General features: G+C 45.7%; 1 protein-coding gene across 1 annotated transcript in view; it reads left to right on the forward strand.

Annotated features, from left to right (window-relative positions):
- Positions 1-10,422, forward strand: part of LOC149351980 (frequenin-2-like) — a 207,674-nt gene extending 197,252 nt beyond the window's left edge. The window contains exons 7-8 of the mRNA XM_089581210.1: positions 1,983-2,057; positions 6,310-10,422. Coding sequence (XP_089437336.1) covers positions 1,983-2,057; positions 6,310-6,402 — 168 coding nt within the window. The 3' untranslated portion in view covers positions 6,403-10,422. The remainder of the gene's footprint in view (positions 1-1,982; positions 2,058-6,309) is intronic.
- Positions 10,423-16,751: the final 6,329 nt, after the last annotated feature.

The raw sequence follows: 16,751 nt of genomic DNA on the forward strand, positions 1-16,751 counted from the left end.
ATATGCCCTCTAAGAAACTCGAAGATGTTAGCGTCGAGAGGATTAGTGGCGCCTCCAAAGCAATAACAAACCACATGTTGTCTTGGCAGCCTAGTTTAAAGACGACAGCCGAGCGAGCAGATTGAGCAGATCTGCGATACTTCTCCTGACGCATTGTACTTCCGCACCTGACGTTTTAATCCTTTAAGACGATGTGGCCATCCGTACTTAAAAATTGTTTTCTGCCTAAAAGGATTATATACCGACCTCAAAAAAGTGAATTAGTTCATTAAATTTTCTACAGGCATGTACAAAGATTTGCACAAAGGGTCCAGAGGACAATAGCGAAGCAGATACTGCCAGGGTCACTGTTTTGAGGTATACTATTTGCAGCGTTCGCTAGATGCAGTCGCGATGTAAAGAGTGTTAACTTCGTAGCAAAGAAAGGAATCACAGCTGTAACAATAGCATACTCTCCGGAAAAGCTGCGACTTTTTCTGTGTATACAATGACAGCCATAGCATTTCAAAAGGCTGAAACTTAACTACAAGTAGAAGGCCCCTGAAAGACCTCTTTCGGGACATTAGCACTGTGCATCAAGAATAGAGTAGTAAACTTTCAGGTATTTGAAACTATGCAAAGGAATGATGGAAACTTTTTGCAGAAATGATGACTAAATTCTAGTTGAAGCGTCGTATGATATTATTCGGCGTGATAACCCCTTATCTTTTTGCGTGAGGCAGCAAAGAAAATTTTGAAGCTGTATGTTTGGTTACGTTACTTTGGATGCAGACAAAAGCGCATGAGATGCATTACGATGACCAACCGTAGCACGTTGCAAGCGTTAAGGATTTTCGCTGTCAGACGCGACCACCAAACATTTAGCGAGTGATGTGCTTGACGCCTGCTCGCGGATAGGCGCCTCCCAGCAGCTTCTGTGGCCAATCCACACGGACAGATTTCATAGGAGCGCACAAAACAAGCAATCCGTCTGAAGCGCATATTTCGGATAAAAGTGAAATTTTTATCAGGCATACAAACCAGTTACGCGTCTAAAAATGCGTTTATATCTAGCTGTTAGCATTTGCTCCTTACCTATAAACGCAAGGGCGTACGACTGGATGTGCGTGGCGAAACGATTTGAACAGACTGGGCTGGCGCCTCTGCTTCAGCCACTACAAAATTTCCTGTAGACGACGAGATCAGCCAGCACCACCTAGACGTCTTCTAGGTGGCGTTGGGTCAGCGCAGAAGTTCCTAACAACATTTTGTGCTGTCAACGAACAATTACCTAGGTGGCATGCATCTAGCACGATTCTATGTCTTCGCGGTTCCTCTTGGGCGCCCGTAGCGCAGTCGCTCGTATCTTTGCGCAGTGGGTATACCATGTCTGCTTCTCTCTTTCCACATTGTATTCTTCATCATGTTTAATGACGCTTGGCACATGTCGGTGTGCTTTATTTGAGCTGAAGTAATCCGAACGAAACTGATACCTGCTGCTCTATAACAGTATATAACCTTTTGTGCTGCCTTGAGAAGTAGTGTACCGGTGCTCGCTTTAAGAATTTCACCCACGTTCCCAAACTCTTACTTTTCGAAAATCTTTCTTTCCACGCGCCGTAAAAAACTGCGACGGGCTTTCCTCGGTACAATGGCTCCCTCTCCTACCCACCAATTTTTGTCGAAAGTGCAACTAGTCATTCCTATGACTAAATACATATGGCTTTTGTATCCTTTAGTTTAGCGAAACCATCCCTTATGTACTACCCCCTGGAGATGCATTAAGGAAATAAAACAAAATTAAATGGAAATATTCACAGGAGTAGCTTCTACAACATGCTTTGAAATAGCTTAACCGTAGCGACAAAGCACAGATATAGGCAACACCCAGAGGCCCCGACTCTCTTGAAAAGTGAAACAAGCGAGCAAAGTGCCTGCAAATTCATTTCCTTGTTCCCGCGAGCCCTTCACTCATTTATTTCCGTCTATATTTTTCTCAACAGGGAAACCAAGCGAAGGATAATGCCGAGGAGTCTCCCCGGGAGAGGGTGGACAAAATATTCGAGCAATTGGACAAGGTACCTCACCCACTTTCTCCCGTCACTTCCTGTCGTCACCACATGGTGGTACGACTGATGACCACGATGTCGCCTGTTCGACCATCACCACACAGGGCACTCTCACTCCCCTTGACAGGACAGCTGCACAGAAATGACAATGGCCCTCGTGTTCTAGTGCACTTACACGTTACCTACGTAAGCTTCTTCACTACGGGCTGTCAGCGTGGTGTGACGATAGTTGGCGAAACCGGCTGCGGTTACCTGCCCGTTGTCGATTGGAGCGAACTCTAATTAAGTGCGAGGGTTTTCGGCTACGTCATGCTACGAAAGCGATGCCGTTTGGCTCAAGGAAAATCCCTCATACAGCTCATGCTGTGAAAACATGAGGACTTTAAATACCTTCTTGGAGAACTGCCCTGCCCAAAGTAGCAAGGCCGCCGCGGTGCCTCAGTGGTTATGGTGCTCGGCTGCTGACCCGAAAGACGCGGGTTCGATCCCGGCCGTGGTGGCTAAATTTCTTTGGAGGCGAAATTGTAGAGGCCCGTGTACTGTGCAATGTCAGTGCACGTTAAAGAACCCCTGGTGGTCGAAATTTCCGGAGCCCTCCACTACGGCGTCTCTCATAGCCTTAGTCGCTTTGGTACGTTAAACCCCATAAACCAAACCAAAGTAGCAAGGAATATGCTCAAGAAGAACTCTAGTTTGGGCTAGTTGGTTCATGATTCAACAGGAAAATGGCGCAAAAGACGTGGACAAAAGAGACAAACACGACAGGACCAGCGCCTGGTCCTGGCGCTGGCCCTGTCGTGTTTGTCTCTTTTGTCCACGTCTTTTGCGCCATTTTCCTGTTGAATGTTGTAGCAAGGAAGTCCGAGCTCCTTGTCTGCTCCTCGAAAATGAGAAAAAAAGTCAAAAATCAAACAAAACAGGCATGTCGTTCAAACGCCTACGTTTCAGACTTGGCATGCAATGTATGAGTGAAGTTTTGCAGGCTGAAAAACAAGCCTTCTGGCTTGTGCTAATGCAAAAAGCAGCGAGGGCTTGACACAGCGAAGAAGACGTATTTTATGCGAATGTTATTTTGTTAGTTTTCCTTTGATTGTTTATTAGATAAATAGTTTCCCACCCTGAGAGTGGCGAGCAGCTCTCTCTTTCACGACTCGTGCAACTCCCAGAAGTGAGCGCAAGTTTGGAAGCAGTTACTGAGTGTGCAGTATCAAACTATCAAGGGAATCAACAACAATCAAATGGGGCAACGAAGGTAGTTTCTGCTTTAATGCGTCATGATAGCACTGCTGGTCGCTTATAGTGAACATAAACTGTCTACGAAATAAAGACGAAAAACACAAAGAAAATATATCCGCTCCACTTTGCATCGGCCTTCAAATATTTACGAAGAAAAAAAAAAGAATGACATCGCTTTCGTATGCCATGGTGGCCAAACAGGGGGCCGCTGAAGGAAAAAAGAAGCGGCGCGAAATAGAGACCCCGCTTTCACAAACGATATTGACGTGTTCTACAGACTGACTATTCGAGAAATGTAAAGCGGATTTGAAGCTAACACTTCAATGGGCATGAACACGTTTAACTATGTAGAGTAAACGCATGGGGCTTTATGGCCGGCATTATGGCCATAGTCGGCTTTATGGCCATAGTCAGCTTTATGGCCTAATTCGATACAATTTTGGCCTGCACCCGTACGGAACCTAACCGGTGTAGACAGTCACCCAGTAAGGGCAGCCGAAAGTTTAAACTTACAGCAGCGCCGCTTACGGTTAGACAAAAGCACTTTAGAACACCGTGGTGTCTTGACTCACTCGCTCTGCACTAGCCAGAATTGAGAAGTTGCACGAATTCAGCTGCGATCATCAGCCTGAAGCCACGCAACGCCACGGGGGTTTTAGTTTAAAAATAAACTTTCTGCTTCATTCCACCAGCAAGAAAATTGCGGCTGAGAATAATTTTCTCTCGCGTGGCGAGAGATTCGGCCTCCTTAAAAAAAAAAAAAGAAAACCTTCCACTAATCAGCGACACAATAGTAGCCTATCGGAGTACTTGTTTAGTGTTTCTGAAATTAGTGAGAAATCTAGTGACGAAATTTACTGGACGCGAGTTTTCCTTTTTTTTTTTGAGACAATACGTATTCTATCCTACGTCTGATACCTGGGAATGCCAAGAAAACCAAGCGTGACGCAAATAATAGCAATAATAATAATAACAAACAAAAAATGAAGGAGGTGAAGACCCACAGCGGCAGGTTGTTTTCGCGATCAGTGACTCTTAACACGGTATGTCTGGCTCCCATACGAATGCTGCTACGAATGATCTCCTCTCATGCATAAAGAGAAGTCGGGCGTTCGTAGCGTTCCCGCCGAATAAATAACCCATTCGCGGTTGGCGCACCCGTATTCCTAGAACGACGGCGGTGAAAGTACCGGAAACACATCCTGCGATACAGTCCGTCCATTTGATATCAAGCTGCGAAGCGCTAGTGCGACGATATTTCGGCTTCAGGGATGAAGAGCCTAGCAGTTAGCGTGACGAGAAAACAAAAAGAGAATAACCAGAAGACGGCACACCGATAGTCTCATCTCATAAATCCGAAATATTTCATGTTGATCGTTTGTGTGCGCACGTGAGCCTTCAGGAATGCTAGTAATCTTTTCTGTCCACCCTTTTCCTTTGTGCGCAGCGTTACGGGGAACCGTTGCATAATTGACAGATCCGCTTACAACAGAAAGGGTTAGCTCCTGCTTCCCCATCTCAGCATGTGTCAGCCCGAAAGCTTCCCGACTCGAAATGCGCCGCACGGATCCAGATGATGTCTGTTATGCATGGAGGAGGGCGGTAATTTTGATTTGCTGCCGAGCAACAGCGATTTCGGGCTTCTAGTCTGGGCGCAGATAGTGCTGCAGGGCACGAACTTCAGAGCTGTCGAAAAGCCTGCACATCGCAACATACGAGGTTCCAATGGGCAATAATTCTCACTGAGTAGGGGCTTGGGGCAGGCAGAAGATTATGCTTTTGTTTACATCCTACTGAATAGCATTAAACTGGTCGCAGGTAATGAATGCTCATTCAAACTGATTGTATAAATCAATCATTATCAATCAATCAATCAAGCACAGAAACTTTATTTGTTTAACTGGCTCCAAGCCACCTATCAGGATTGGAGATGTAGTATATTTATTTATATATAAGTAAGGCGTCGTACTTGCCATATCGTAATGTGTCTAGAGAACGGAAAAAGAAAAAAAAAACTAGGAATATATCTCCAATCAAGCATGCCACAGTATAGAAATACAGCACTGAAAAATCGCAATGATATTTCAATGGAAAGGTTATGCATCCATGTCTGACAGTGTTACACAAGTAAAAAAAAAAGGAAAATATTAACCACAAGTAAGAAATTATCTACAGGCGACATTCGCTCTCGTGACCGGCTTGAAAGTGGGCAATCCGGTAGAGATTGAAAAGCACATAGTGAATAAAAATAAGCGTAAACACATTATGAAGAAAATGAAGTAGTTGCAATTGAACTACCGCACATAATTAAATTATGCAATTTGGTGTATACAGACCTACTTATACACAAAAACAAGAGTTTTTTTTTTTTATTACGGGAATCAACTTGTATATATTTGTTTTAACGTTGTGATGTCAATATGCATCAAGTCACACTGGTTTAACTTTGCTGGCAACGTGTGCTAAATTCTCTGTCGCCGTACTGTGTGCGCGAAAAACAAACATGCCGAGGCAGTTAGTTGATAACGAAAATGATTTATTGTAATGATGTGTTCAAATTGTGCTAGGTTGAGAAACACGCTTAATCTACCTTGAATCCCTTTCTTATATGAGCATAACAGATCCCAAGAAAACTGGACTTGCATTATTGGGTGCTCTTACTGACGTTAAAGCTGTGTATGTGTTGTGCTTTATGCTTTATGATGCTCTGTTTCCAGAGATAACATCCATCGTGGGTCCCCATCCGCAGTAAGCTTCCGCCCCAAAAGGGCCTCTTAAGTTTAAGGTGTAACCGCACGTACTCATTTCTACATCTGATGCACCGTGGGGATATTCATGACTTGAACACAACCTATTCTTCTCGTGCGGAGACGCGTGCGGACTTGTGCGCTAAGACTGATATACATAAATGGTTCTCATACCCAAAGTTTTTCGCTGGGCCCAACTACTGCGCCCGCGGAGGAGTGACGCAGTTCTTAGCAAGGCAGTGAAGGAAACTTACTGTTCACTACTCTCTTGTGCGCAGAATCACGACAACCAGCTGACGCTGGACGAGTTCAAGGAAGGCTCGAAGCAGGACCCCAAGATCGTGCAGGCCCTGTCTCTGTATTCTGCTTGAACGGCCCCCTCCTTCTCCTCTCCCCTTGGGCCTGCGCACGAAGACGACAGCAGCAATACTCGCCCCCTGCGCCACCTCACACCCCCTTCCCCAGCCCCATGTGCCCTTTTGTTTGCTTGCATTGCCTCTCTCTCTCTCTCTCTGTTTTCTTTGCCCATTCGTTCGGCCCCGTCTTTCCACTGCGTTGTGCCGGGGAGGGTTTCCACTTGCGAACGGTAAACGACGGGCGACGGAGTAGACGGCTCCACCCGACGGGCAGCACTGACAGCGACAAGCCGCGCGCTGAAATTCGAATCTGACAGTGCCGCTTCGGAGACGGCGCCCTTGCGAGCGGTGCCCTCAGTCGATGCTGATGCGCGCAAGGCATTCTGTCATAATTCCGGTCGATAAGAAAGTTCTCCCCTAGAGATCGAGCCACGGAACCTACTCATTTTTGCCCCCTACTCTGCAATCTCCAGACTCCGTTTTTTGTACCTTTTTGCTGGCCTTATAGCTTGGAACTTCATTGTTTGTTCGTATCTGCTTGCAGTGAACTTTCGAAAAGTCTCCATTTTGCTCTTTTACGTTGAAGTCATAGCATTCGCCCAGCCCTCGTAGAATCGCAACGTCATTTGATAATCCATATTTACGGCTTTCTTTTTTTTTTGCTTATTTTCTTTCTTTGCAGTCTTCACGAAAGGCATCACGATAAATCTTGAAACATAACAAAATGACAGGAAGGCACCTTTTCGAATCTCGTAACTCTTCGCAAATGTTCCTGATACGTTCGCATGGTGAATATACGTCCACAGCACTCACAGTACGTAGTCCTATGCTTTTTTGAAGAAACATTAATTTTCTGCATATCAGCTTTATTCTAGCCTGCTTTCTATGCTGGCTCATTTTTTCTTTCACGTTCTACCCTTCGATCTTTTCTTAACCTAAGAACTCTGGAGGTTTAATTACAGAGTGAGCGCTTAATTCACAACTGAGGAACAATTTTAGTTGTGCTTGTGTTGCGTACCCAAACAGATCTCAGAGTGGAAGGGGACAGGGATCGAAACTTACTCATTTCACTTGAATTCATCGTGTTCTCTGACACGTTAGCCCAGGTGCAGCGAATGTAGGCAAACTAACAAGTGTAAGCTAAAAACCTCACGCTCACGTATCATTACACCATGCAGCCCCTTCATGATTACGCAGCAATACATGTTTCTCGCCTCGGAACCGCAAGTTTTCCTTTCGATGTTATCCTATCACAACGGCTACAATGGGCGCCAATGCGTTGCACACCATGTACTCTCTTTCTTTTTTATTCTTCATTTTGTTCCGAGCCCCTGCAAAGATAGCCCTTCTCTCCTTTCGAATCATCTTCATTCGTCTACAACTTAACGTTTTGCTCTGTTTTGAAACATCAGCACATTCACGCTAACTGTAGTTTAATTACAGCACAGCGATTAAACGCAGGAACAACGGAGTTACGTGCGTCTGACAGGAATTCGTCCCCTTTTGTAGAGAACGACCTGCTTAGCCACAAGTAACAACTCTCAGCATGAATTCCTCGCTGCCAGGGGAAGTTACATCGAGCAAATAATAAAAAAGGGCAAAATGAGAGAAACGCAGAGCAAATTTGTCGCGCCGCTAAACGAAACCACTGCGAACAAGAAGCAGTGGACAGTGTGCCGAGCTGTCAGTGCTGCCCCGTCAGGAGTGGCCCCGCTGTTACTACGAGGAAGACAATCGTTAGTGCTACCTCTCTAGTCGCGCTACGCGTGCTCTGCACGTAGAGCCCCGTACATGCGCGTGCGTAGTTGCTACGCGTAGAAGTCGTGTGTACGTAGACGACCACCACAGCGGCCTGCTCACCATACAGGGACCGCGTGGGCGCTGCGTGTCGTGTAGCGCGCTCCTTCCGCTGCGTCTTGCGGCCGCCCGGCTGGCCGGCAGCGCCATCCCTAGTGCGCGCTTATGAACGGCAGCCCCGTCGGACACCACCCGATCCGCCAGTAGAACAGCAGCAGCAGCAGTAGCAGCAGTAGCAGCAGCAGAGCTATAGCTCCCCGTCGACGCACAAGTAGACCACCGGCGCACCCATGCGCTTTGTGAACGTATAGCGCAGTGCAGACACCCAGACAGAAAGATATGAAGAGCGTCGGGCCGCAGACTCGCTCGCTTTCTTTGAGGCAGTCCCCGCCCGAAGTGTTCGGTTCTTTTTCCACTGTTTACGATTCTCCGGTGACTCACGCCCATTCATGCACCCTCCTGTTCAGAGGCTGCGATCCCAGAGTGCTAAAAAGTAACTGTTCTGCGAGCTATTATCCAGCGAAAAGCCAGCCGCTGCAATCTGTAATGGTAAGGCATTCAAGATAGCACCATTGTGTGCCTGCATAGTCTAACAGGATATTTAGCTCGAGTGGCCCCGACTCATTCGCCCGTTGACCTCTCGTTTTCGATGAAGATAGCCAGCGCTATAAAATCTAGTTGACGAGGGACGAAGCGTTACTGCGGGCGTTGGACGCCTATTGTCGTGCACCCCAGCCACCTCGACTCACTCCGGCCTGGCAGAACAGAGAGGTGCGTCTGACTCATCCGAAACCGACGATTTCCACATTAAACCTAAGGGCAGCCTCAATGGGAAGACGAGTAGAATTTATTCTAAAATACGTTTGCGTTCTGTTTTTCTTTCATTTGCTGCAGGGTTTAGATAACACTGTCGGCAGGCACCCAACTACTCTTATTAGCTTGTGAAAATGCGACGTGGGAATGAAACTGAAAAAGTTATGCTCTGGAGAAGCATTCCAAAAGAGATTTCAAGCATTTCAAGAAGGACTAGAATGTCATGTACACCTGCAAAGACAAGAATGAAAAAAAAACATCGTGAAAAGAATAACCCAACAAATGAGACGGCACTGCAACATTGAAAAAAAAATGTATTCTATTATAGTCAATAAGGGAATAACGTTAGCTTAGAAGTTACCTTTGACGACTGGTACAATTGTGTTTTAAAGTACAAGTTCTCTAAAAATCACAAATAATTATTTGCCCTACTTCTCATCGTACAAGGTTCGTTTTTGACGTCGGTGTTCGCTTATCTTCGTGTTTCAGCGCGTTTTACTGAAATGTTCGGAATGAAAAAGAATAGACGCCTAAAGAGCGCCTGGTGCTTATTGATAAAGCCGAGGTTCGCGAAGAGCATTGCACGCCAGGGGCCCCTCACATAACAGAAAAGCCTTAGTAAAATCAGGAAATATAACTGCAACGCGGCGCAGTATTGTAGGTTCCAGACAATGAAGAAAGCAAATCTTTATTAAATTCCTTGTATGAACACGTCGTAATGCAGCGAATCTGAAATTCTAGTTGATTTCCGTATACAAGGGAAAAGTGTAACGTATTTTCACCGGCTGTAACGCAGTCGATCTTAGTTTTGTGATATCTGTTCGTGGGTGGCTAGCTTCTCCTGTATTTTGCGGAGCTTCTCTGCAACGGCTAGATTAAGTCGGTTCCGCAGTTCTTTTTTTATTTTTATGTATATTGCGCGACTTTCTGTTCTTGAGTTGAAACATTATTTTATTTTTGTGTGTGGGGGCCCAAATAAGTAAAGAAATTGGGCACTTTTTTTCCTCGTTGAACGTTGAACATCGCCGCTGTTATGAGTTAGTCAGCGCAGCGAAATTAAAAGTGTTTAGAACTCCACAAACGCAAACCGAACTCAATACAGCATCAACACTATCCGTAGGGATGGATGGTGCATGCTCACAGCTTGCGGAAGGTGCGAGGAAACATAAGGACGTACACATAAGGAAATTGCGGCTGAGGTGGACAAACGTTTGTCCGTGTCAACTGCTCTTTTCTTGTGTCTACGTCCTTATGTTCCCTCGCACTTTCCGCAGTACAACAACGTTGCTTTTACGGGTTACTCTATCAGTGCATAGGAGCAGATAACCGGGGTACCGAACAACGCCGACTTTCTTTTTACTTTCTTTTTATTCATTATTTATTTAGCGTTTAAATAAACGCATCACTGGCATGGCTTGAGGTTGTAACAGGAGGGGATGTGGGGGGGGGGGGGGGGGGGGGGCACGCATAGCGCAGCAAATGAGCTAAATAACTTATCACGAAGGTTGCCGCACAGGCAGCACTTAATCCACCAATGTATCAAGGACGCTGCTAGAGGTGGGAAGGTTACACGGGCCACCGACAAAGCTGTTTCTTCAGCAGGCACAGATCGCTGCACTTTAACATAGCCCAACTGGTTCTGAGATGAGAAGAAAAATTTTGTAAAGATTATAAAACAAGACAGGTGAATACGCCCCCTGAAGGAAAGGAACTGAGCACAGTGAGTTGACGAGCACTCTATTCACGTAAGTTGTTGCACGGAGAAAGCCGTGTGGACGAGTCTGCGGCCTGCACAGCGGAAATAAGAGCCGTGACACAGCTCCGTCCTCCCGCGATCCAAGCCAACAGAGAAAGCGCACAGTCGCCCTAGAAAGAGCCGCGCTGCCTGCAGAAGCGCTTCAGAACCTGCAGTTCCTTCTCCTCACCGTATAGATCTCCCTCGCTGTTCAGTCATCACACGCGTTCGCGTGTTTTAGGCCGAGATACTCACAGGTGATTCTGTCTCAGAAACGGACGTCAGAAAACCGCTTAGACGCGGCTCACAGAAAAGAACGGCGGCGCACAGACTACTGCAGTACCTTTGGTACTCGTGTCTCTAGCGTCACCTACGCTTGCTTGCTGCACGAGTCTTCAACGCCTGCACCCGTCGATTTAATGCACGCGGAAAACTTGATGCTAAAGAACTAAAGGCGGAAGATTTTTTTTTTTTTTTTATGAGTGTGGTGGACATGTTCACAGGAATTCTGCCCAGCTCTATATGTAATGGGCCTACACTCTGCCTTAATTACGGCAGGCACAACAGGAACAAAACAAAAGTGCAACAGAGCAAATTGTTATTTTATTCCCGTCGCAAATATGCAGTTGCTCACAGCAGATTGCTATATTTTGTTGCGGCGACTATGAGCAGCGCAAATTCCGTGGCATGCAGACGAGGTAGAGAACAGTCTGCTTTTTTTCATCACGTCGCCTCTAACAGACCCAACCAACTCCAAGGAGGCAGCTGCACCGACTTGCACAAAAAGTTGTCAGCAACTGCCTAACACGACAGCATTGAAAGGCGCACACAGGCTTTTTTTTTTCTTCCACTCGTACATTAAGGTGCGTGCTCGTGCTGACGGTCTACACCGACGTAATGTCAAAGCACGGAACAGTCAAGCGATTATCTATATATCGTCGATTGAGAGAAAAAAAGTACTTAGTTTAACTTGCAGCATATTATCACCATCAATTGCATTTTCAGGCAAATACGTCTGCCTTAGTGGAACCCTGCAAATAAAGCGATGATTCGGCATTCTGCTGCAAGCAATACTCTGTGCAACTTTAAAGGCTAAAGGCCAGTCAAGCTTTCTAACGCGCTAAGTTCGTGGCGCAGCACTCTGAAGAAGACGGCTGATAGTGAGTGTGTTTGAAGAGGTTTTTGCGAATGTTTTGGCACGCTTCGTTCAAGAACATTCAGTGAGAGAGCGAACAAAACTGCACAGTTGGTTGTTTGAAAATAGAATGATACGCTGCTCCACTGAGAAAAAAGATACAAAGTGAACAAAATTGCTACTTTTCATTCATTTTTTCCTCGAAAGTATTTTTATTTGCTCATTGTTATACGAGCTACTTTCATCTTGCTTTTGGGTTACTGCCCATTTTATGACGTGCTTATTACATCTATCAACGACGTTACATCGGAACCATGCGTTTACATCGTAAAACCATGACCAGTTCGTACGAAAAAAAAAACATATTTCGTGTTTCTAGAGTGTAAAATACAAACACCTATTTTGCTCTATCTACTCCCTTGCTGTATAACATACAAGTCTCATTTGTAAATACGATTTGAACGTCACTCGGATTACTGTATACATTTGATGTCGTAAATATTATCGAGTAGCTCTCCCACGTCATGCATAGAATAGCGACGTTGAAGAAATAAAAACAAGCTCGTAGAGAAAATGCATTGAGTTTTACCAGAAATGCTCTATAATGTCTCCAAACTTACCTGTTGTCTCTATACCTTGTCATAATTTTAATGCGTTCTTTGTTGTTTACTATTAAAAGGCGAATGATATTGTTGAATCATCTTGTTTTTATTTTTAAAGAGAGAGGCTTTTACGCCTTGTACATGTTACGCGGATTAGAGTAAGTACCGCATAATAATGCCAGGTGGACAGCTTCGGCAGCTTGATGCGTAGACAGGCACCGCTGCAAAGACGCGTCTTACCCCTTTTTCTTCTGTAATTTGTTAAACATAAAGTGTGTGCACCCAAACATTGAGACCCTTGAAACGGCCGACGTCACATTTAATATCAATGTTGACAACCCTTGCATGCCCAATTAAGAAAGCGTTGTATGTCAGTACACTAAGACACGCTACGTGGAAACACGCGAAGAAAATTTAGCTGTTTTTGTCGGCACCCCTATGAAGTTAAAACCACTGTAGACATATCACAAAGTTCAAATTACAGTTGTAAGTGGACGCCCGTTCGAGGCACCGTTCACACCATGTCTTCTCGTGCAAGGATCAGGTGTTTCCTCGTACTTAGCTGCGAACGCGTTCGTATATCGGTCCACCTGTAAGTAGATTTTGTGCACAAGAACATGTATGCTCTGTGCTGCTAATATTTTGCTTCACAAAATTTTTTGATGGCCTTTCTCTTTCTGGTGCTTCGTCCGCTAGTCGATGTGCTCTATAGCAGTGTGATATGAGAGACATCAAACACTTGTGACATTTTGTTTCAAGAAAGCTACGTCTCTGTAACCAAATATTCCCCAAATAATGGAGAAAAAGTGCTGAATTACGATCTTGCTTGAAGATAATTGTTGTGAAACTGTTAGCAAAAAACGCAAATAGTTCTGAACTTTTAATTTTGGAACTTGTGTTTTTTCACTACCGCTCACCTATAGTTACTAAAACTGGCTCATCCACTTGTCTTTAATTTTTTTTTGTTGTCGTTGCTTATCACAGCGTTAGGCTTACATTTCTCAAACTGACGTCCTCTTTATCCTGTGATCTGACAGTCTTCACTTGTGAGAAATAAACAATTGTACAAAAACGTCTCCAGTGGTGGTCCTATTTTGCCCTGTAGAGGCGACATCGTGTGAAGTGCTAACGACGTCTCATTTCAGTATACAGGGTCACTATGTCGTCTATTCTCTTTGTAGATACAGAGGCACGACAAAGCTCTGTGCTTCATTCAAATGCGTTGCCATTAGAACGCCCATGTTGGGAAAATTTGTCCTTCCATCCGTCCGTCCGCAGCCTCGATCGGCAGATGCCGAAATGGATAGAGGGAAATTCCTCTCGAGGAAGGAGAGGGAAGGCAAAGAGAGGATGGAAGACAACGAGTGGTGGGAGGCAAAGTGCAGAAAAATCTCCTCTCCCCATTTAAGGTAGGTGACGTCGAAGAAAAGTGGAAGAAGGAAGAGGAAGAGAGATGGTAGGTGACGGGTGGCAAAGTGAGGACATCATCATCAAAGTGAAGATCATGAAAGAAAAAAGCAGTGGCCCGCTGGAAATTATTAATATGACATGTCGCAACCCCAGAAATCCCACAGCAGCGGCGTCCGGAGTCACCGAAAGAACTTGGTGGCTGTTCACCAGTTTAGATTCGACATACTATACTCCATTTCACACATGAGGCGCAACGCTGTCAAAGCTTGTTGGTGCTGCCTACATCCGCGATTAAAAAGTAATGCGTTCATTGTGGTGAGCGAAAAGTAATAAATGATTTTGCTGCAGGCCCATTACTTAATACATTCGTCATAAGCGTCATTAAATGCGCTCTTATTGCTCACTACAAGCTGTCGCTTTCTCGTGGCTTAGACCGCTCTGCCAGGAAACTTTCATATATAGCACTGGCCAGCAAATCCAGACATCAGCGCCAATTTCTCCCGCAGAGGCCGAAGGGATGCCAGTTTAAGCGTCGTATCGTTGCCATAGCAACAGTATCCAGCTGAAAAAAAAAACTTTATTCCTGAACACGATACCAACCACCGCCGGGGATAACAAAGCAGCTTCGTTTTCCCGTGCCTAAGACAAATCGGCCATCATAGCAGCCTGTCGGCCTGCGTGCATGTCCATGATTTTTTATTTTTTTAACATCAGGTCCGCTTCAGTCACCCAGTGCGCTGAGGCAGTTGAAAGCGAAACTAACCGCAGTTACCTGCCCCTGACTCAGCCACTAAACCAGCGCGAAGTTACACGCCCCCCCCCCCCCCCCCCCCCTTCATTTTTGCGTGTGGACTACGTCCGTACATTTCACAGCGTTGCACCTGATGTATGAAATGGAGTACAATGCTGCGTGCAACCGACCACGTGTTGACAGGACAAAGCGAAAATGCTGACTACTAAGCAAGAACGCAGCGAATAATAAAGTTGTCTCTGCACAAGCACGTTACTTAAATAATTTCATCTGCAAATGAAACTCTGGGATTTCTGAAACGCCGTTTACGCCAGGAGACTGAAGGCGTAAAATTGCTGACTTACAAAAACTGGTCAGATCAAAATTTGAAATTATATTCATGATTTGCAGCCAGTGAGCATTCTTCACCGATGCACTTGAAGCTTTTCAAAATCGCGCCGCCCGTTTTATTCATTTACAACAGTAGGTCATCGTTGAAATAACAATCCAACTTGCAAAGTCATTCTGGCCTTAGCCGCATATGTAACTTTATCGCTCTTCCATTAGCTTTATTACAATCCACTAGGTCAAGAACCATACATCTGCACATCACCGCCCCACGTATCCCGTCACCCCAGCCATCCCATTGAATTTACCCTTCTGAATGCCCGGACTGTAACATTCGCCTCATTCCAACAGATTGCCTCAGACCAAAACGAGCTTTCCAACTGCGCCGCGGCCAACACCTAGCCATGATGTTTTGACGCCAACATGGAAAGTAATCTGCCACCGTGATGATTTGTACTCAGCCTTGGTGATTACCCAAACCGTTATGCACTATCCGTAAAGGTGTCTTTAAGGCAAATAAATGAAATGAAACGTGGCCTTGACTCACAACAAAATGCCTGTACCGTCTACGTCCTTGTCCCCTCGCTATTGTGAAATACTTGCAAAGAAAACAGTAGCTCCGTCCGCCGACTCTGCGCTTCATTAAGGTCAAGCATGTGCATTGTAACACCTTTTCGCGATGCCTGCTTCTACCTTCGCGTTTACGCTATTTCTTCCTGCCTCTGTTGTGCGCTTTAGCGTGTGCATATGATTGATCCGGAATTATCGTGGAGCTCAGCGCTTGGTATAAGCTGTCATCGCAAAGACAAAAAAAAACACGAAAAAATCAAAGGCGCATATGGCGATGGAGATTCTGAGGTGGACGCAAAAAACAAAAAAAAAATGCTGCTGGGAACGTGTCTCCGGCGCGGCACTGACAACAAATTCACTGGCAAAGAAACGTTGAAAATTTGACATTTGGAAGTTGTCGAGAAAGCCCCAGGGGCCGTTTCGCTATTTTCCTGTGATTTTCTTTTCGTCTTCACCGTCTTTCCTGTGTTCGTCCTTTCTATATGCGCAACTCGTTCTTAACAATATCCTGTAACCACCGCACGTGAAAAAGGCAAAGTCGAAAAAAAAAATTCCCCTCGCTGTAAGGGCCGCGTAAGGAAGCCCGTTCTTGTGGTTCTCAATCATCGTCTTCCCTTCCCGAACTCCTTTCATGTCCCCTCTGCCCCCTTCCTCACCCACTCTTCCTCTTGGCGAAGCCGCCGTCAGCCGCGAGTGATTGCAGCATCGCGGAGTAAACTAGCCTCGAATTGACGCGGGTACCCTGGGCAGGATCTCGCTAACTCCGACTGACAGGGCCCATCCAGATGCACACGCTCGCTAGCCTCAACCCAATCAACTTGATTGACCCCAACAGTGGCGGAAGAGGCGAGCTACCGCACGCCCACCACTTCCTGGGAGCCTGTTTGCTAAATGCACTTAGTACAGCCAGCGGCGGCCACCGCAGGAGACAGGCGCTCCACGACTAAGGATATTAACACTGTTAGACGCGTTTCTGCATGCCAATATAGAGTAGTGGACTGGCACCCGTTTTGGACGTGGCGGGCGTTTTCTCTCAACCCTGTGAGGTGCGTTGACTATTTTCTTTCGAAGTGGCCGCTTGGTTTATAAATTTTCTGTAAACCGTAAGCTCGAAGTTAAAGAAATTCACACTTAACGTTCTTCAGGCATTTATATGGTTACTTCGGCAATTTATGATATGCTTGACAAGCTGGTTCCACTGACTATAGGGGGCGAATACGGGCT

Source organism: Amblyomma mixtum, chromosome 3, assembly GCF_055824585.1.
Source record: "Amblyomma mixtum isolate Tamu chromosome 3, ASM5582458v1, whole genome shotgun sequence".
NCBI classification, from domain to species: Eukaryota; Metazoa; Arthropoda; class Arachnida; order Ixodida; family Ixodidae; genus Amblyomma; species Amblyomma mixtum.